Raw genomic sequence first — 20,597 nt, 5'->3', positions numbered from 1 at the left:
GAATGTGCAATGAGATGACTGTGACATCGCTTCCCACAGCAGTTGCCAGTCTTTTGTTGGGACTCATTTCCGTCGAGATTAGAGTACGCGTTTCAAGTCAAATATAACTTCCTAGATTCACGGCCCTTCCGTTTGCTGCATTAATACCATTGAAGCCAAATCAACAAGCGTAATCCACAACTATTCAAACTCGTCCGTTCTCTGGGCACCTCCCGTGAGTCGGCCACAATGGAGGTCGCAAAACGAGGAAGTATCGGGGCATTAGTTCCTCCGTCGCTGGCTCTCGAAATTGGGCCTACAGAGGTATGCTGTGCATGAGTCGGGGATACCAGGGGACAGTGTTTATCGTTGCCGAGATGAATAAACGCGGTCGGCATGCCGAAATGGGGGAACAGTTTGCCCATTTTCAATTACTGGCAGTCTGGCACTCCGTTGAAAGGGGTTCGGCAGATCGCAAAGGATAGCTTATTACTAATGAGTGAAGAAGCGACCCAATCTAGAAGGTGATAGGCGGTTAAACTAAATGTGAGAGGGCTTTCCCCCACTGGTGATTAAAGACTTCACGGCTGCGACCTTGGAGATGAGGAAAAACACCCCTACCCATGTCCCGGAGATTGAAGCCCTGCCCGAAACCAGCCTCACCGCAACATCGTCATCATCAGTCATACCAAAGGTTCTGAGTCCCAAAGTGCCTGTAGCCTCTTCGTTTTCCTCGGAAATCTGGACAAAAGAGTATTATTGGTTCAAAACGACAGGCTAATATAAGATGTACTCACTGCCACCGCTTGACACGGCCTCAGAGGGAGGGGCCCGCGGGCGTAAATCGCCTTTTAAAACGCGCGTGGGCCGTCAGTGCTTATTTTCTCCTAGATCCAAGTTGCTATTGCCCAACCATCTCATCTCCGGCGTCTTGTTCGCTCGACGGCATCGCCTATTAGGGACTTGTCAAAGAGAAATCAATGTCCGACAATATCTCTCGTCTGCACAGTTGGCAAACGCTCACCTCGTGGAGTCTGTGCGTGTTGAATCTATGTATCAAGCAGTCCGAGACTCACGTCACACAGCGAATGAGAGGAACGCGGAATTGCGGCATGGCCCAGGTGGTGGCGTTCATCATGAGCCTTGAGAGGGGACCCTCTGGTAGGTAGCTTCGTGCCCTCTACTAAGAGATCGAACTCGGAGGATTCAACGTCACTGTGGACAGTGACAGTCGATGACCTGCCTTATCCCTGGCTGCTTATCCACTGCCACAGGCCATAGGGTCTGCCTGGGTTTCAAACTTCAGTGTTGATGCATCGCTCGCAAGAAATATCCCACACGACTCACCGCTGCAACCGCACTCGATCCTTCGGGCTGGAATCCTCCTGGCGCACATGAAGACACAAGGTTTGACTCCAGTTATCTGGCTGGGTTATCTTAACTACAGTCCTAGTAGTGAATCAATAGTCATTCATTATCGAAATGGTCCCTTGGAGGACCAGGATAGAGGACTGTGTTCTGTAGAACTGGGCCAATCCCTGGCTCATAGCCTAAACCCTGGAAGTCATTAGGAGCGGGGATCAGAATGGTGGAGGATATCGGGGCCAAACATACCATTGAAGTGGCTGGCATGGGTCCGAGGTACCCGATGTTTCGAGGGTGAGATGGGAGCCATTGAAAATAAGAGACCGGATACAGAATCCCTACCGCAAAGGAGACGGCGATGAAGGGAAGAATCGAAGGAAACACAACGGTAGGGGCGGATGGCAGGCATCGATCAGGACTGACCGAGTCAGGTGTCGCCAATGCGCAGGGCCCGGGAAGCGCGTGAAAGGGAATGGCGAGGGGGCCTCAAGCGAGTGTAAAGGTCAATACAGTCGTCATATCTTCTCGGAGAATTGTCAAGCTTGCGGGGTTATGCAGGACTTGACTCGTCCGCGTCCAGGCGTGGCAGACACCAGCAAGTTGTTTGAGCCAATGGTCTGGTAGCACGGTGAGAACTTTGAAGTTCGTTGGTTTGTGAAACAAATCGTATCAAGAGATGGGATCTCGTTTGCACGCAGAGCGGGGAGCAGACACTCAGCCATTGAAGAATTTCGCTTTGAAACGTTAGGGTGGTATCCTCGTTCCAAGATGGAAATGGACGTCCCGAGCAACGCGTGCGCAATGCCATCAAAACATCATGTGACTGTGCATCAGAAAATAAGCGCCCAACTCTCACTGCCCTTGTCCGGAAAACTATTTCAGTAAGGGTGGTCGTCTTCTACCTTTAAGTGAGATATAAAAACTTATCTGGTACTCGGGCTCATCGTACGTACCGCCACTGGGCTTTTGTCACCAGACACCCCGAGTATCCACGGATATATCGCGCGGCCCATACCTTATCAGAAACATGGGAAGCACGGGAATGCCAATACATCCTTGTTCGCAACCCTGTTTTTCGAAATTAGAGACAGGCACCTGCTTGGGGTACATCTAACTCAAAAGGGACTTGGGGTCGACGGGCGCTTAAATCGTTAATCTGGTTTCCGAGAGCAACCGTTTCTGGCAGCCCTTCGGCAAGTCATCGATTGGCGGGATGTACTCCTCTGGCTCCGAAACAAGATACATATGTCCGTAGGTCTCTCATAAGTACCGGTAACTCTAGCGCACCTTGCAGGGCTGGCAGATTCCCGCAAGATTTCCGGCCCCGTCGGTATTGCTAGGAATTACTTCCCGAGGTATCGCTCATCCCTGCCGTTGGCTCAGTTACCCGCATCATAGAGATCTGCTTTCTACATTACCCACGCCGCCCACCAGTGTGTTCTACTAGGTTCTACTTATTCATCGTTACATATCGCAATTCTATTTCGAGCAGGATTCCAGATCGTAATCGCCCTTAACAGTAGTTAATCCATTGTTACGGGGTGCATTTATGTTTAGTGTATAGAGCAAAGATGCTACCTTCGATACGATTCACCCTGTCACGGCAAGTTATTTAGAGGTGGATCAGAACGCGTGTCGAACTAGTAGGCGCAGCACCAGTCCACGCAAAACTTGGCCTGTTACTATCTTTGTCGGTCGTCTTGCCACCATTCTATTACCAGTGCAAAGCCTTCGTGGGGCTTCCTTCATTCTCTTCCTTCGAGATTCCCACCAACCGATTCGATTCTTCATGAATTCAAGGAGTGTAATTCTACTGCGGTATGGTTGTGCCCAGTCCCTCCCGGACACAAGGCCCTTGCTTCGAGATTGGAACGTTCTCGAATACAGCCTGAGTGAAGATCAAGGAAAACCACTGAAGGATCCTGGGGGCACAGAGATTCGCTACAGGTTGTGAATTAAGAGATCCATGTTGGAATGCACATCGTCATGCACGCCTCCAAGTCTCTTCACTGATGAAGATGGAAGTATACCTGGCGCCCGATTGGCGAGCTTTCAGATTCAACGGATGGCCACAAGAGACGCAGATTCTGAAGTCGAACTATATCGGGAGGAAGGTGAAGTAGCCCTGTCCTATTCCAAGGGCACACGAGTCCAAACGGTGGGCAGTTATGAAGACCAGAACCCTGGCAATGGTAGAAGTTCGCTCCTGCCATCATGCACCGAGGGCGTGATCGACAGCCACCAGTGATCCGCAGTTCCAGAATATCCAATACTTGAAATGAGCCAAGCTTATTTACCCGGGCACGATGAGAGCCTCAAGACATCGGAAAGAGCTCTCGGCAACTTGCAGCTATCCACTGGGCAGCACCGATCCAGATGTACGAGACGAAGACGTCGAGCGTCGAGAGTGGGCAAGAGTCTGTGTTGAATTCCCAGAGTTCCTAGGCCCAGTGGAATCGGGATCAGGGGGCAGATAAAATTCCCAAGGAGAGATTGTTTATCGGGTACCAGAGCGTGTCGATAGCCATTGACAATTGAAAGCCCTTGACGTGCGCTCAGCGTCTTATGAGAAACATTTTGATGAGTGCAGATGAAACGGCGTGGACGACGAGGGCGCGTCCGACACATGGCAAGAAGACCAAACATATAACCTCCGATTGAAAAGTTTGAAAGACAGCACAGCGTGGCCCCACCACTATTGTCGACGGCGACCAAGACAGCGACGCGACGAGCAGCGTTTTCATCGGACGACGGCGAGACGGTGCTCTGGCGGGTGGAAATCAAGCAACAACAAACTGGGTTGGCTCACAGCACAGCACCTGGTTCCCGGATCACCCAGTTGACACCAACCACATCAGCCCAGCAATTTCAACCAACAGCGACGGCACTCCTGATTTCTGCCTTGTGCTCGACGACAACGACGGCGACGAGACCCCCTCAACGACGTGGAACAGACTGATGCCTTGCTAGTTAGGGCGCAGACAACATGGCAAGCAGCACGAGCGCGTCGGGTCCTTCATCCACCACCCTGGGTTCCAGGTTTTCGACCTTAAAGGCCTTCAAGTTCAGGGACAATAGACCACCACCGCCGCCTCCAAAGGACGAATATTATCTTAGGAACAGGTCGATGGCCTCGTTGTCGCCAGACGCGGTTTCAATTCCACCAAACTCACCGCTGTCGCCGCAACCCCACCGGCTGTACACATCACAGACATCGCACGACCCAAACCAGTCAACGATGTCGCTAACGTCGTCGATAGCCTCCGGTTTATCCTCGCCACCCACGGAAGGCAAAAGACCACAGTCCAGGGGAAAGGAAAAGGCGCTCTCCTTTTTGAAGTTTGGCAAACGGAGTCCCAAATCGCCTCCAACCAAGGACGCCAGTTGGGACAGCGCCGTACCTCCGTTACCGTCGAACGGCGACGATGGGATCTCCACGCCGTTCAATTTCCAGGTCAGTCCAAGTGTAGACGCTTAGTGTTCAACCCTGACGTTTTGGCCATCCACTCCAGCACAACATTCACGTTAACGAAGGGTGAGTGAGAATCTAGATGTGATCCGTTTCCCTACTCACACCACGGTAGACTCGTTGGCCTCCCTCCAACTTGGTCAGCAGCGCTGTCGCAAGCAGGGTTTTCTGACGAGGAAATAATCGCCATCCACAACCGTCGCGCAGCAGGTTCGCGATCCCCGAATTCCCAATATGTGCTGAACGCTCGTCCACCTTCTCCCCGTATACCCCACCCGTATCAGCAGAGTGCCTCCAATGTCCCGATCATTGCGCAGCCTGGCCCAAGAACGACGTCTTTGCCCAGACAGGTCTCGGACGCATCGCTGAGGAGCACTTCGACGCGCCAGCGGCACCCGATACCCTTTGGTAGCCCTGCGTCCGCGTCAACAGCGTCGTTACATTCCAGCAATGCCGGAAGTATCAGCAACATCAAAGCGGTTCGACAAGGTGCTTCTCAAGACCACTCTAGTCGGAACCACACTCCGCAACTATCAATTTCTTATTCGTCCGACTCCAATCACAGCGGTGTCAGTGGTGAAGATGTCTATCAGCAGTCGAGGAATGGCAATTTCCCAAAGGACGTGTCAACACCTCCCGGTAAACCTGCACACGCTGCCAACCCTTCGATCGCTCAGTCATTCATGTCTCAAGCTTCATCACTTCTGAATGGTCACAGTCACAATCGTAACGAATCAAACGCCTCTTCGACATCCAAGCGCCTGTTCGGGAGCCAACCTTCCCTATGGTCTTCGCCGTCGTCATCTTCAACTGCAAGTCGACCACAAACAGCTGCCAATACGTCTACTTCTAGCAACCATTCAAATGCGGCGGTTACTCAACCGACCGACAACAACGCCAGTCCGGAAGCGAGCCCTCCTCAACCGAAACGCACAAACGCGTTACCTCCAAGACTATCCTTACATCAAGCAAGCGGAAGTGGGGATCTTTCGGCATGGGCGGGCATGCTGCTTTCTGGACTATCATCCGACCTTGATGACAAGCTGACCTTGGGCCCTTCACCCCTGGGCCCAACACCACTGACACCCCAGTCAGCGCCTGCTAGTGCTGCAACTCAAGGGCCTTCCTCGTTTACAGTTTCAAACCGACCCACGCATACCTCCCATTCGCGTTCCCTAGGCGGCGAAAGTTCAAAAGCGAGACCTGAACCATTGTCAGAGTTGGAGGAACCTATTGATAATGATGCTCAGTATGCCAATCTTTCTCCGCCATGGACTGGAGACGCTGGTAGTAGCTCCCCACTGTGGTCAGAAATCGAAGGCATTCTGAGCCAAGGGCGGTCGCCCACGGCCAGTGAAGATCGCCACGAACCTGGCCCTTATTCTGCAGCCCTTGCCGAAACCTTCTCTCCGACACTGCCCTTCTCTCCCGAGGAAGATCGGATGGCACAGGAGCGTAGGCTGAGGAACGAGGCGTCGAGGGAGCGATTGGAGCGGGAGGAGGACTTGAACCGCCTGAGCGTCAACACTGCTCGGCCTAACCGAGATTCAAGTCGAAGCAGTACGTCGACGGTGGGGCCAACGACGATTGTGCGAAACGTCTCCGTGGCTAGACGAGCAGGTGCATTCGTCATCAACAACTCGAACCCTGTTTCTCCAATTGACCACGATGCATCCTCAGTCCCTCCAACGCCCATCGTCCCTCCTCCAAGGCAGCTACCCAATCGCCCAGCTCCTATCGATGCTGGTCATTCACCATCTCCTCCGAACTCTTCATTCGACAGCGAAGAAAGCTCTGCATCAAGTTCCCAATCGCAGGATCGTTACCCTACACCGACGACGGCCAACTCAACGTCTTCTCCCCTCCGTTACTACCTGGAACCTTCACCATCTCCTTCGCAAGCATCGTTCTCGCCGGTAGTAGCACGCCACAAGGAGTATCCTAACGTCCCACCGGCGTATGACATCGACGAAGATCTCGACGAGGACGACGAGGAGGGAACCAACCTCATTATTCCGCACCAAATCATCACCGCCCCATCTCCTCAGGCCAACCGACCGACAATCGTCATCGAGAACGTCTCACCGGGCGGAGCGCTCTCCACAGCTCTTCCCACCGGCACACCAGCCTCTCCCTTCCAACGCTACCGAGGTTGGCTATCCGAAGTCGTCCAACCACTAGAAGAATACATCGACGAAGGCGTCGATCCTCGGGACCATTACCTAGACCTGAAAGAAATCGCAGAAGGCGAAAGCGGCTCCGTCTTCTCTGCCCGACTTATCCAGAAAGACGCAGACAAACTCCGGCTACCTGCGCACGTCAAGGCTCAGGACGCAGACGACTTTGCCAACAACCGGGAAGTGTTAGTGGCTATCAAGAGTGTGGCGATTGTGCCCTCAGGGTCGCCCAAACTCAAGGACCTACAGCACGAGCTTGGTCTCATGAAGGGGTTGCACCACGAAAACGTCATCGGTCTAGATTCTCTCTATGTCGATTTCTTAGAAGATACCCTGTGGATAAGGATGGAACTAATGGAAAGGAGTCTGGCGGATATTATTGGTCTTGTGGATGCTGGGTTGATGCTGCCGGATCGGATGATGGCCAGGTTTGCCAGTGATGTATGTCCTTCCTTTTTGCGTTCTTCCTGCCCCTCTTTGTGCTGACTTTGTGCTCTCGTCTTGTAGATCTTGAGCGGCCTCGATTATCTACAACGACATCACATTGCCCATCGCGACGTGCGATCGGATAACTTGCTGATAAACAAGCATGGGGTTCTGAAACTAAGTAAGCAACTTCGATCTTCGTTCATTCAAACTAGTTCATCTAAGTGCGTGTTTCCAGCCGACTTTGCGAATGCTGTGCAAGTGTCTGCTCAAAATCCAATGCGGACAGAGCCGGCTGGTGTGCTGTACTGGCAGGCTCCAGAAGTAAGAAGGTCAGTCATGCTTTGTATTATCACTTCCCGATGTCCTGAGGTTTGCTAACATTCCTTTCAGCCCACCGTACAATGCTATGAAGGTCGATGTTTGGTCTCTGGGGGCCACCGTCTGGGAGATGGCCGAAACGCAACCACCTTTTGCCGACACTAACGAGTTTGGAGATCGCTGGCCACCACTCTCTAGACCCCAGCTGGTCTCACCCGCTTTCCACGAGTTCCTCCGGCTCTGCTCTGAACCTGCTGCAAGTCGTCCTACGGCTGGGGAGCTCTTGAAGGTAGGCATCTTCATTGACCTTGTCCGTGTTTCTGTAACTCACATCAATCTCCAGACACCTTTCGTCAAGAACGCTTGCGGACGAGCGGTCATCGTCCAACTTTTGTCTCAGTGCATAGCCATCGAGTCTGCTTTCGAGTAAATGCTTCTTCTATTGATATTCATCCTTTTTTCACTGTTTTGCATCTGGAATACTGATCGATATACATACACCCATTCACCGTCTTCTTTCTGTTCTTCGCATTCGACCATCTTGATTTTGGGGGCATATTATTTTCATTTATGCGTTTATCTATTTACCCATTTTGTTGTTCAAACGTGTTGTTGTTGTTGTTACCGCGGCGACCGGATTCACAGTTCCTCGATCTTTCCAGCTACATTTTCTACCGCATGTTTCAGCCTTAAGGACTCCTTGACAACCATATCGTTTTCATCTTCACTGCACTCAGCGATGAATGTTGCTGTCTCTGCCACGAAACCTAATACCGTACCATGTTTAGTTTCACCGCACTCCAATGGCATACGACAGAACTACTACTCACCAAGAAGTTTGACTCCACACGCTTGCCAGATGGACACAGAGCAGTTGAGAGCGTATAGGCGCAATCTTGCGTCCTCTGAACGAGTGTGCATCAAAATGTTCAGATTGATTAACTTGAGAAGGGTGTCATCATTCGTTGCTTCGACCAGGGCAATCAAGCAATCGCGCAACAAATCCTTTCCGTCACCAAAACCGAGGTTGATGGCGGTCGCAACTTGTTGCGCCAGGGTATTGGAGATTTGGCGGAGCTTGTCATTGCGCCAGAATCCTTGTAGAATATGGTTGAGGATCGCATGGGCATCATTCAGAACATGAGGACGTACCGCCGTCGTCGTGAGTAAGCGCCTTGTGCAAACTTGAGATGGTCGCAGTCCAGAGACTCTGGTCTCCGTGAGTAGCCGAAGAGTAGCCTTTGAGAGTTTCTTCGAAGGGCTGAAGCAGGAAGGACATGTAGGGGCTCATCAGGCCCTTGAAATAGTCCTGTAGCCCTAGGTACAGGTGGATGAAAACGATCTTGCGAGACGAGTCGTCTGAACGGAGGGTGTCAGCTGACCATCGAGTTCTTTCTACAGCCAGCGTGCGCACCTTTGTCGGCAGCGAAGGCCCAGTCGTATAGACGACGGAACAAGGGCCTGAAGGCTGTCTCGTTCAGTTTGACCACCAGTTCTCTGAACGCGGAAATAATATTCGCTTCCAGCTAGAGGCAACGGGTTCAGTCGTTCTGCGTGCTATCCGACAAGCTCATACAAGCTCACGACGCACCTTATGGTCAGGTACAGCGTAACCAAGTGCCTCCAAGAATAACTTGAATACAGGACGAAGGTGCTCCAGAACGGCTGCTCGGTCGGCGTTGTGGAGGGAGCGGAAGACGAGCTCGAAGTAGGCTGCCATGCGGTCCTGGTTATATCATTCAGTCGAAATCCTGCAGCGCAAAAATATCTTCTCTTACTAAGTTGAGAGGATTCTGCACGGGAGGCCACATGTCCAATAGAGTGGGAAGCAGAATTTTGGCAGGAACACGCTTGGTGACAGATTTGATAAGGTTCAACAACGATCCAGCAGCAGGGTCGATGCTCTGATCGATATAAAGCGTGAACAGTGAGAGCACTTCGGGAGCGGCCCAGAAGGTAGGAATAGATGCCAGCAATCCCTGAAGTGTCGACTGAATCACGGGCACAGCGGCTGGCAAGGGGTAAGTTTGCGGACGGAGGCGAAGGAATTTATCGATGCTTACGATGGTCGGAAGTCCCAAGATCGCCGATGCTTGCCTGGACAATGGAACGGAAATGGGGGATAATCCTTGGGCCAAGGTTGCGACTGACAAAGTTGCTGTTTGAGCAACAAACAGTGATAAACTGGTCTGTGGACGTACGACATAGGTAACAATGATTGCCAGGCATCGACGACAATCTCCTGATTAGCAGTTGCTTTCAATGCAAAGGGAACGAGTTCTGCGGCTGAACCATGCTCTTGAGGCTCCAAAGTAGAAGCTAGCGCAGTCAAAGCCCGTAATGCGGCAGCAGAAACGGCAACAGCGTCAGATTCCCTTGGGATGAGTCTCTTGAGGTGACCAAAGATTTGCACAATAGTTGCCGCTGAATCTTGTCTTGCTTTGGCGGACAAGTCGGGAACACGTTGGCTGAGCAGGTCTAAGCTCGCGACTTGAACCTACAGGATGGAAACATTGAATAGACGTGGTTAGGAGTTTGTCGACCACACTCACCCTAGTGTCATCGGTTTGCAAAATCGATGCAATGGCAGAAAGGAAGGCCTTTGCCGGCATCACAGACAAGAACTGACCAAGGGCCTTCTGAGAGGCCAGCGACACGTCCCGAAGCTTGTCTGCTCCGTCCAGTGCTTGCGGCGGCGTCGACAATGTAATCATTTTGGCGACGACCTGATCCAGAGGTACGTCCTCCGCGGACAGCAAGGGTGTATCGAAGGAGAGGCCGACCAGGATGAGCAGAGCTTGAGCCCTTCGCCTGTAGACCACGGACGAAGAACCCTGGTCGCTGTCACTGCATTGGGTTGGAAGGTCAGTAGTACACGCTTAGGGGAGGGACTGTAAAACTACCTCGGGGCAGACAAGAACGTAGGGCTGGCTTGGGAAGGATCGACAACACGCGTTGAAAGCCTTTCCACCTCTTCGAGGATGGCGACGATGGCCTTTACCATTGCATTAGCATCAACATTTGCGGTCAGAGACGAAACGCGTACCTGAATCCTAGTTGGGAGCGGGGTACCGCTGAGGAGAGAAATGGGCAATGAGAGCGAGGTTCTGGCATCATCCTCCGTCTGTCGGACGGCTTTATTGACCAACTTCTCAGCCAGGAGCATGCAGACAGCAGCTAGGAAATCCTGCGGTCCAAGAACCGTGACAAGGTGCGAGAAGAATCTGATAACCTCGTCAGCACCTCATAACTTATGACTAACTTCAACACATACTTGGTTCGGCGGTGGCGAGGGATGTGGTTAGCTGCATCAGTGAAGATGTGGAGGAAGTCTTTGGCTTCGATAGCAAGTTGCAAGGGACTGGTCGCCGATTTCTTCAGCGACGAAACCATGACAGGCACAATTCCATCGATGGTCTGTGGGTGACGAGCAGTCAGTCTAGACACCGTAGGCTGGCGGTCGGAAGTTTACTTGCCTTTTGTACGACGTTGAAGCTGGAAGCATCGTCCCGATGGAAGACATTGGAACCCATGAAGGTGAAAACGGGCATGATGTTGTGAAGGACAGAGTCCGGTGCAAGGCGGGTCAAGTTTGACATCAGAATAAGGGCTTGATGGAAAGTCTGTGGGTTGTCCGTCACTACATAAGACACAGGGTCAGTATGATCTGCAATCACAGTCGTGATACGACGCACCTCGAATTAGCTCTACAAGGACATCCAGACGAATGGCACTAGGTGAGATGTTGGGTAGCTCCTGAAACCAATCAGCGACTAGGCCACGGAGACACGAGCAAGATTGGTTACCTTGACCTGGCTGGCAGCGCTATCAATCGCCGACATGAGCAACTGCTCAGTGTAATTCACATCGGCCTGTGCAGCAGACAAGGCTTGAACGACACTGCTCAAAGCTTGCAACAAGTGGGAAATAAGATCGACAGAGCCCGGCAGTGTTTGGGTGGTGAGAGCTTCCGCAAAGAAGGTAAGTTTGGAGATATTGGGTTGCTCGGGTCTGAAATTCATACTCAGGTCAGTAGTGAAGAAAAGGCGCATATCCGACAGACACTCACTCATTAGTCTTTGCCCTCTTGATAGCCCTATCAGTTGCTTTGTTGCTGGGAGACAGGGAATTGAGGAGAGCCACGGTGACAGGAATGTCCTTCAGCACAGTCGATAGCAGCTCCTTGCAGACGATATGCTATGCGAAAGTAAGTCTTCAGATCGAACCAAAGGGTCGCCAATTGACTCACCGATTCAACATGATCTGAGCAAATCTCGAGCAAGACATCACAGAGCTCGATCTTCCTCTGTTGATCCAGTTTCTCAAACAGGCCCTGAAGTAAACCAGCCGCCAAAACACCGGAAATGGGGTTCGTGGGTCCTGGAATCGGCCTATTAACACTCATCGTGAATGGTGATATCCGCGGATGCGACATACCCAAGGGCAAATACTTCCTGAGGACATCAGTGAACACCTTCCAATATGGCTTAGCAGTGTCGTTAAGATCCCTGGAAGTGGAAGAATTGAAGCTCGACACAAGTGAAGACGCCAATTCCTCGCTGTAAACTCCACCGGGAACAAGGAGGGACTGGATGGTGGGCAGCAACAACTGCAGCTTAGCTTTGTCCTGGACAGATTGCACAGACCGCAAGAGCGAGACCCGAACGTCAGGGGACGAGACCGCGTTGATATGCGACAAGAGGTAGCAAAGAACTCGCTTGCGATATCTAGAAAACTCAGTCAGATTAAGGTGGATGCGGTAGGCAGGATGTAATGCTCACTCGGAATCACGCTTCCTGTCACCTGCGTTCTTGACGAGGTATTGCCCATGGAACAAAGCAAGATACCCAGCATCCCCATGGAAGTGATCTTTATGCTCCAGCAGTGCGTCAAGGTACCGCACCAAATCGTCCTTGTCCAAGTACTGCAGTTCCTCTATTTCCGACGTCAACTTACATAACAATCCATACAGAAAAATAGGACGTACGATTCTGCGGGCCATAGACAACGTCGAACTTGTATACGTGGCTCAAGTTGCCACCAGCGATAATCCGCAACCTCGCAACACACTCCAAGGACGCCGCTCTGCATTGAGCAACAGGGTTCTGCAACGCTACCAGTAGAGCAGGCAGGATGGTTTGGAAATCAAGTTCATCCTGTTCTTGAGCATGTGCCTCTAAGAAAGCCGTAGCGTGCAAAAGAGCAAGTCCCTGAAGGGGGATAAGCTCGTCGTCCGATATCGTCCAAATGCCCGCGAGGAAAACGAGAGCATCGCCGCCAAGACTGTTGAAGAGAGCCTGAAGGAGACCCATAGACATAGCGGGGAGTGATCCGGAGGAATTGGCAAGTTTGTACAATTTTCTGCATGACGAGATATATGTAGCAGGGCCCTCGGCCGACGCCTGTATGCAAACGCAGTCAACACAGGCCTATAGGATATACTTGAGTAGACATGCCTTCTCCACAGCCTTGAACCAATCAACAGACTTGTTCAAAGGTTTAGGGATCTTGGCCACAGCTGCCAAACCTGAGACCTGCAGCCAGCCCAAAGTAGTTTTGCTGTTGGGTTTCGCGACGACATATCTCCCAATCACATCTCCTCTGACCGCCTGCCCCTCGAAGTCAGCAGTGATTCCAGATAAAAATCCAAGATAAACGCACCTCCTCAAAGGATTGGTCTTCCGAGAGGTCCTCGATTGAAGGGAGCGTCTCGAGGTTCAAAGCCTCCAGGACGGCTTTGCCAGCTTGATGTTGATGGGAGTCGGAGAGGTTCTCCAGCAGGGCACGGACGACGAGGAAAGCAAGCGATCGGGACCACGAGTTGTCATCGTTGAGCCTGCCTACTACGTCCTCCAGATGCTTTGAGAAATCGTCGGATCGAATGATGTTATCTACAAAATAAAGTCTGAGCACTAGGCACAACCTCCAGGCAGGAAGAAGAGGCATACCAGCAATCTTCTCAGCAATACCACTATTCAACTCAACCATCTCTTCAATGCCCCGCTCCGACGCCTTTTGCTTAGCCCAAATATCAGCCGCCCCCTTCAACAACTCAAAGGTACCCGCATGTTTCTCTGCGATCAGGTCCCAAATCAACTCTGCAGTATGTTGTCGAGGCTTGGAGAATAGCAAGAATGGGAAGAAGATCCTTTCGAATATTTGCGTCTGCTGTTCCGAGTCCAAGGTCGCGAGGATGTGGTCGCTGAGGAATCCGAGATGGAGGCGTAAGACGGCACGTTTGGGTTTGGCACCGGGCGACGCGATGGCTTTTGAAAGGGTGTCGACGTATTCGGAGGCGATGGCGAGGAAGCTCTGAGCGAGAACGGTTGGATTGGAGTAGAGAGACTCCAACACGCCGACATTGTCGTCAAAGAGACGTGCAAGAAGAGCGCTGCGAACAGAATCCTGGAAAACACGGATTTAGACATTCTCTCCGGAAGAAAGAAGGGCTATGCGTACCACATCATCCGCACCAGACAAAGCAGCCAAGAGTTTCTTGACAGCGATTTCGCGAACATTCGCGTCGGCGTGAGTCGAAGCAATGATAACGTCCAGGCCGGGAGTTGTCTTCGAGGCGGGGATGTTTTGAGTCTGTAATACACCAGTAGGTCACTACCATTACCAAAAGTCAAAGAGTTCAGAGACGTACCACAGAGAGCGAGAGGATCAACTGCTCAATGGTGTCCTTCGAATCATCATCCTCGTCAATAAGTTCCTTGGTAACCTTCTGAACTACAGCTGGATGTCGCTGCTGAAGTGTCCCGAGCATCTTGCGCTCAGAAAGCGATGATTCATTTGAACTGGCGGTCTTAACGAGCAGGGAGGTCAGTCGCATGAGGACGGGCTCCGGCACGGTGGGCGAGGAGACAAGGTTTTCGAGGAATTCGGCGATGTTGGGATCCGTCAACTTCGGGACGACCTTGGTCACGATAGGCAGAAGCAGCTTCTCGCTACCATGCCATTTGCATGCAGCAGTTATCTCCTCGTTGATGCCCCTGCAAAGCGTCTCAGCTCAGTTGTACAATACTCTCCGATGGGACCATACCTCAACTTCAGCATGGCGTTCACAGTCGATTCTGACACCTTCTCCAAATCTGTCTGAGGTTGGCAGACTGCAAGGGCAGCGCTAACGAACTGTTTGGCGGACACATGTCGGGCACTCGAAGCCAACGCTCCAATGATGACCTTCAACGCAGGAGGCGCAAGTCCGCATTTTTGAGAGAGGGTAGCTAACAAGATATAGCTTCCAAGCTATTGACAACTTTTAGACAGGGTCAATTGAGGTCAGCTGCGAACACTCACGATAGCATCCTTGGAAGGTGTCTCCGACTTTTGCTGCAATGGCTCCAACAGTGCAGGCAGAAGGAACGCTACAACGCCTTCACTCAGTCTGTTGCTCCGCTTGATAAACTCGTGAACGGTCGCAGCGTTGAACGACAATAGCGTGCGGTGGGCATAGCCGCCTTTGATGGCGTAAGGGAGTAGAGATGTGACGAATCGCGCAACGTCGACGTTTTTAATCATCTCAGAGACCAGAGAGACGCGTTGGATGTTTTGGGCGGCGGATTTATATGGGATGAGGAAGCTCCATAGCGTATTGGGTCTGAAGCACCATCAGTTTTGTCCCTTTACATACAGAAGGAACGTACTTGAGGTCCAGGATGGAGATAATCTTGGTAAAATGGGGTGTCTCGTGGTAGGGCAGGAAAAGCGATACTAGGGAGTCGATGTTGAATTCGTGAATTCTATGGCCAATTCAGCAGCCTCATCAAACACAAAACAGATAACAACCCACCTAAATCTCTTCACCAACCACTCAATCGCCTTCCCTGTAGGCGCCTCCAACAAATACGGACCCAACCTAACCAAAAACTCCCCAATAGCCCTATTCAACTCCTCCACCGCATCAGGACTAAGCAACGTCCTGTCCGTATTCCTCGCCCTGTCCGAGAACAACGCATCTTCATATTTCTCCAACGCCGGGCACACACTCGCAAGTTGCAAAAATGCATTCACGCCTAGAGCATGGATCGTCTCGAGGTCGTACTTGTCGGCATCCCGTCCGGTGAATAAATACGATGCTTGTGGTTTTCGTCGAGCGCGATCGACGTAGAGTGCTGCGTTCAGCGACGCATTTTTGGATAACTGGGCCTGTAGACTGGACATTATCTACCAGAAACCCCAGATTTCATGAAGAGAAAATAGAGGAGAGGATGAGAAAACGCGGAGGCTTTTGCGAGACTCAATTGGCGCCTGTCCTGAAAATTCTCGCACGTGATGCTTGTGTTTGTTCCTAAAGCTGAACCCAAATACAGTCGGTCGCTGTTCGAATCTCCCAGCTGCTGAATGCTGAGGAATGGTTGAGAAGGTAGAAAGGTGATTCTGGTACAGGATTTACTCAACGGTGAGTTTTTGAATTAGAGACTGGTCAGTTTCGTGAATATAGCCGTCCCATCAATCCAGAAAGTGGTACAGCGCTTATCAATAGGCGCTTGAGCGCCCTATGGACGTTGGGATTTAAATACCAAGTCCTTCGAATTCGAACTTCACAGATAACCTTGCAATATTAATCATCACGATACTGACCATATCCACGCGGCCAACGCCAGTTCAAAGCCGAAAAGACATTGAAAGGCAAACCAACCACCCCTGGCTAGTCCAGACCACAACCCAGATTGCAATACCCATCCTCCGAAGCGGCTAGTAGTTTTCTAAACCAGTTGTCTGATCGTATGACGCCAATGTCTACGATCACCTTTCAGAAAGGCATACTTATACCTCGTCAACCATGTCTCAGAGTCGGCCGACCTTCCTCCTCTTCCTCACCAAGAAACACCACTGCCTGAGCTATCATCAAAATGGTGGGTGGAATCGTGATGAAGTTGTGTTTGTCATTGGAAACCTGAACCTGTGGAGACCCCAGGTCAACGTAGGAATTAATGGGTTAGTGCATCCCTATGCATGTGAGACTGAAGCTCACAATGAATGCCTACCGTCTCCAGCTTCGGTGAGAACTTCTGATGCATCTCTTCCAGTCAGCGATGTTCATCCTTCCCAGGTCGTATCGGCCGCATCGTTCTTAGGAATGCCCTCGAAATGAAGGACTTCAACGTCGTCGCAGTTAACGAGTACGCCTCCCTTCCCTAGCAGTAATAGCCACCTCCTCACGCGGCCTCTCCATTCTCCCAGCCCCTTCATCGACCTGGATTATATGGTGAGCCTTCCCCTCCGGCCCCCTGCGTACTGGCATGAACCTGACTTGTGCACCAGGTCTACATGTTCAAATACGACTCCGTCCACGGCGTATTCAAAGGAACCGTCGAATCCAAGGACGGGAAGCTGGTGGTGAACGGCATGCATATCGCCGTCTTCAACGAGAAGGATCCCGCCGCCATTCCTTGGGCCAAGTGTTCTGCACACTACATCGTCGAATCTACGGTGAGTTGCATGCCAGTGAGGTTGTACCCGGGTTGATTGGGTATTGTCACAGGGTGTCTTCACTCATGCCGACAAGTAAGTGGACTTCAAAAGACGTCGTAAGCTGGGATTGACCCTTCCGTAGGGCATCTGCGCATCTGAAGGGTGGTGCTAAAAAGGTGGTCATCAGTGCACCCTCTCCTGATGCACCCATGTATGTCTGCGGTGTCAATCTGGACAAGTATGATCCCAACCATGCGGTGGTAAGTGCAATGCGCAGCTTGTGGCGACCTGTTCTAACCCCAGTCAGGTCTCCAACGCCTCGTGTACGACAAACTGCCTCGCACCTTTGGCCAAAATCATCCACGACAAATACGGCATCGCGGAGGGACTAATGACCACCGTGCATGCGACGACAGCAACCCAACGCACGGTGGACGGACCTTCGCACAAGGACTGGCGCGGTGGTCGAAGTGTCGGCAACAACATCATTCCATCCTCGACTGGAGCCGCCAAGGCAGTCGGAAAGGTCATTCCGTCCTTGAACGGTAAACTCACGTACGTTGTTCTACCGTGACTTTTGCTTCCGGGGCGTCTCGAGATCTGACGGAGCATTGCAGGGGAATGGCGTTCCGCGTTCCCACTTTGGACGTGTCCGTCGTCGATCTCGTCGTCCGCCTCGAAAAAGGAGCGACTTATGAGGACATTTGCAAGACCATGAAGGCGGCCGCCCAGAGCCCCGACTACAAGGGAATCATGGGCTACACTGATGACCAGGTCGTCTCCACAGATTTCATTACTTCCACTTGGTCGTCTATCTTCGACAGTCGTGCTGGAATCATGTTGTCTCCCAACTTTGTCAAGCTTATCGCTTGGTACGACAACGAATACGGGTATTCTCGCCGCGTCTGTGACTTGATTGTCTATATGTCCAAGAAGGATGCAGAAGCTGGTATGAAGTTGTAAATCACCACTGGAATGTAAAGCAGCATGCGTACCATGATTTGAATTGACTTTCTTATCCCTCGTATCCCCCTTCTCATTGGACACCGGAAGGATCATAGTGCAACTGTGAGTAACTTACCCGTTCCCAGTTGAATACACCTGTGTTCGTTGATTTTCGGAACCAAGTTCATCGTTTTGTGGAAGTTAGGGGCAACCGAGTTTGGCCGTCCGGATGCAGGGGCGGGCGCGTCAGGCCAAACAGGAACCAAACAGGGGCGGCATCATCACCGCATCAGCGCCTTGTCCCCAATGAAGCAGCGGTGACATCAAGTTCTACGATGTTCCATTGGAATCGAATGCACAAAAAGAACCTCTGGACTGGTGTAGACAAAGGGAGAAGAGGGCGACATAGGGCTGATTTTTGAAGAAATTCTGCGAGGTGGGAAGGGAATCGAGAATCGAAGAGAGAGTGATTTGATAAATGAGGAAAGAAGTGATGCAATTGGACGGTGGCCAGTGCCTTCCAGTGCGCTCAGGCTCTCGGCCGATTGCGATTCGCTGATTAGCATATGTTGATCTAGGTCATCGATAGATAACTTGGCACCCTTTAAAAGGCCAACTGCGCTTTTCTCTCAACCTCACCTTTCATCACCCAATCCACCACATACATCACAATGGTACGTCCCCTCCCGATCCTGATATCCCTTATCTAACATTTCTGCAGGTCGTCAAAGTCGGTATCAACGGGTAAGCTTCGGGTCCTGCGTTCTGCTCTTTTGTCAATGCTGAACGATGCGTCTTTGCGCCATTCAGTTTCGGTAAGTAAAAACTATCCAGGGTCTCAGTAAATGTCCTAACCTCTTTCAAGGTCGTATCGGCCGCATTGTCCTCCGTAATGCTCTTGAGAAGCAGGACATTGAGGTCGTCGCCGTCAACGAGTGCGTCCCTTTCACCTGACGTCAATATGATCTATTCTGATCCCGTATTTATAGCCCCTTCATTGACCTCGACTATATGGTTTGTCGATATAGCCATACCGAAAAAAACAACCCGATTGAAATGACGATCTCCCCAGGTCTACATGTTCAAGTACGACTCCGTCCACGGACGATTCAAGGGCACCATTGAGGCCAAGGATGGCAAGCTCGTCATCAACGGCAAGGATGTCATCGTCTTCGCTGAGCGCGACCCCGCCAACATCAACTGGGCCAGCGCCGGTGCTGAGTACATCGTCGAGTCCACCGTAAGTCTCGTTGCCATCCGGTAGAGATTCCAATCATCTAATATGACTTCCAGGGTGTCTTCACCACCATCGACAAGTACGGCTTACTGTTCCTTCTGAAAAATACCGCATCTGACTAAAGTTATCGCCAACTAGGGCCTCTGCTCACTTGAAGGGCGGTGCCAAGAAGGTTATCATCTCTGCCCCCTCGGCCGATGCTCCCATGTTCGTCGTCGGTGTCAACCTCGACAAGTACGACCCCAGCCACAAAGTCGTACGTCATATCTCCGCCACTTGCTATCTCGGAATCAAGTCCGTTGATCCCACATTTCTCCCAGATCTCCAACGCATCCTGCACCACCAACTGCCTTGCTCCCCTCGCCAAGGTCATCCATGACAAGTTTGGTATCCTCGAGGGCTTGATGACCACCGTCCACGCCACCACCGCTACCCAGAAGACCGTCGACGGTCCTTCCGCCAAGGACTGGCGTGGTGGTCGCTCCGTCAACAACAACATCATCCCCTCCTCCACTGGCGCTGCCAAGGCTGTCGGCAAGGTTATCCCCTCGCTCAACGGCAAGCTCACGTATGTATCTTCCCATTTACCCCACATCCAGAATAGCTAACGATTCTCCAAAGTGGTATGGCCTTCCGTGTCCCCACCCTCGACGTCTCCGTTGTCGATCTCGTCGTCCGCCTCGAGAAGCCCGCCAAGTACGACGAAATCAAGGCTGCCGTCAAGGCCGCCTCCGAGGGCGAGTACAAGGGTATCCTCGAGTACACCGAGGACGCTCTCGTCTCCACTGACTTCATCGGCCACACCGCCTCCTCCATCTTCGACGCTAAGGCTGGTATCCAATTGAGCGACACCTTCGTCAAGCTCATCGCCTGGTACGACAACGAGTGGGGCTACTCCCGCCGTGTCTGCGACTTGATCACCTACGCCGCTGCCAAGGACAAGGAGGCTGGTGTCTAAACGCGTTTGGATGTGAGGAAGAAGTAGTAAAATTGCAACTTGTACACCTATAGTTGTGTGTTTATTCTGTAATTTGTAGTGAATGGACTTTGCTTGATATCGCATCTCGCCTTAGATTTTCTTCCAAGTCAACTCGTACCGCACGGCTTCTAGCCTCCGGACGATGGGGAAACACTGAAACCCTCCGTTGTCCACGTATTGTCCGACATCCAACCTCGGAGCCATCGTCGAGTCATGTCGGCCGGATTTTGACTGAATTTGGGGATCGGCCTTGACGCATTCAGTCAACTCGGTCTTACA

At 51.7% G+C, this 20,597-nt stretch overlaps 5 protein-coding genes across 5 annotated transcripts; 4 read left to right on the top strand and 1 right to left on the bottom strand.

Annotated features, from left to right (window-relative positions):
- Nucleotides 1–4,582: 4,582 nt before the first annotated feature.
- CC1G_15304 (STE/STE20/PAKA protein kinase) lies at nt 4,583–8,167 on the top strand (the record flags this gene model as incomplete). The annotated part of the gene is made up of 8 exons (XM_002910351.1): nt 4,583–4,798; nt 4,857–4,879; nt 4,929–6,373; nt 6,494–7,431; nt 7,498–7,597; nt 7,655–7,748; nt 7,810–8,026; nt 8,081–8,167. 8 exons carry the CDS (start codon nt 4,583–4,585, stop codon nt 8,165–8,167), a joined length of 3,120 nt encoding a protein of 1,039 aa, XP_002910397.1.
- A 209-nt stretch (nt 8,168–8,376) lies between these two features.
- On the bottom strand, nt 8,377–15,903 carry CC1G_09118 (hypothetical protein; the record flags this gene model as incomplete). Its single annotated transcript, XM_001834109.2, has 29 exons — nt 8,377–8,504; nt 8,568–8,834; nt 8,890–9,096; nt 9,152–9,263; nt 9,329–9,463; nt 9,516–9,748; nt 9,801–9,895; nt 9,939–10,234; nt 10,290–10,584; nt 10,641–10,732; nt 10,784–10,961; nt 11,012–11,154; nt 11,223–11,377; nt 11,433–11,493; nt 11,544–11,748; nt 11,807–11,934; nt 11,987–12,117; nt 12,175–12,464; nt 12,519–12,672; nt 12,725–13,098; nt 13,180–13,346; nt 13,399–13,628; nt 13,686–14,142; nt 14,197–14,328; nt 14,387–14,732; nt 14,783–14,988; nt 15,040–15,340; nt 15,387–15,482; nt 15,533–15,903. 29 exons carry the CDS (start codon nt 15,901–15,903, stop codon nt 8,377–8,379), a joined length of 5,985 nt encoding a protein of 1,994 aa, XP_001834161.2.
- Nucleotides 15,904–16,525: 622 nt separating this feature from the next.
- On the top strand, nt 16,526–16,884 carry CC1G_15303 (hypothetical protein; the record flags this gene model as incomplete). Its single annotated transcript, XM_002910350.1, has 2 exons — nt 16,526–16,700; nt 16,796–16,884. The coding sequence occupies 2 exons, from the start codon at nt 16,526–16,528 to the stop codon at nt 16,882–16,884; spliced, it is 264 nt and encodes an 87-aa protein (XP_002910396.1).
- A 129-nt stretch (nt 16,885–17,013) lies between these two features.
- Nucleotides 17,014–18,120, top strand: CC1G_09117 (glyceraldehyde 3-phosphate dehydrogenase; the record flags this gene model as incomplete). Its single annotated transcript, XM_001834108.1, has 5 exons — nt 17,014–17,175; nt 17,228–17,250; nt 17,300–17,417; nt 17,465–17,712; nt 17,775–18,120. 5 exons carry the CDS (start codon nt 17,014–17,016, stop codon nt 18,118–18,120), a joined length of 897 nt encoding a protein of 298 aa, XP_001834160.1.
- A 653-nt stretch (nt 18,121–18,773) lies between these two features.
- CC1G_09116 (glyceraldehyde-3-phosphate dehydrogenase) lies at nt 18,774–20,398 on the top strand (the record flags this gene model as incomplete). Its single annotated transcript, XM_001834107.2, has 10 exons — nt 18,774–18,776; nt 18,824–18,846; nt 18,913–18,917; nt 18,968–19,037; nt 19,092–19,116; nt 19,175–19,342; nt 19,396–19,418; nt 19,478–19,595; nt 19,660–19,907; nt 19,961–20,398. 10 exons carry the CDS (start codon nt 18,774–18,776, stop codon nt 20,295–20,297), a joined length of 1,020 nt encoding a protein of 339 aa, XP_001834159.2. The 3' UTR covers nt 20,298–20,398.
- Nucleotides 20,399–20,597: the final 199 nt, after the last annotated feature.

Source organism: Coprinopsis cinerea, assembly GCF_000182895.1.
Source record: "Coprinopsis cinerea okayama7#130 chromosome 10 map unlocalized cont3.10, whole genome shotgun sequence".
NCBI lineage: Eukaryota > Fungi > Basidiomycota > Agaricomycetes > Agaricales > Psathyrellaceae > Coprinopsis > Coprinopsis cinerea.
Note: the sequence above shows the minus strand (reverse complement) of the source record. Positions and strands in the feature narration are given on the sequence as shown.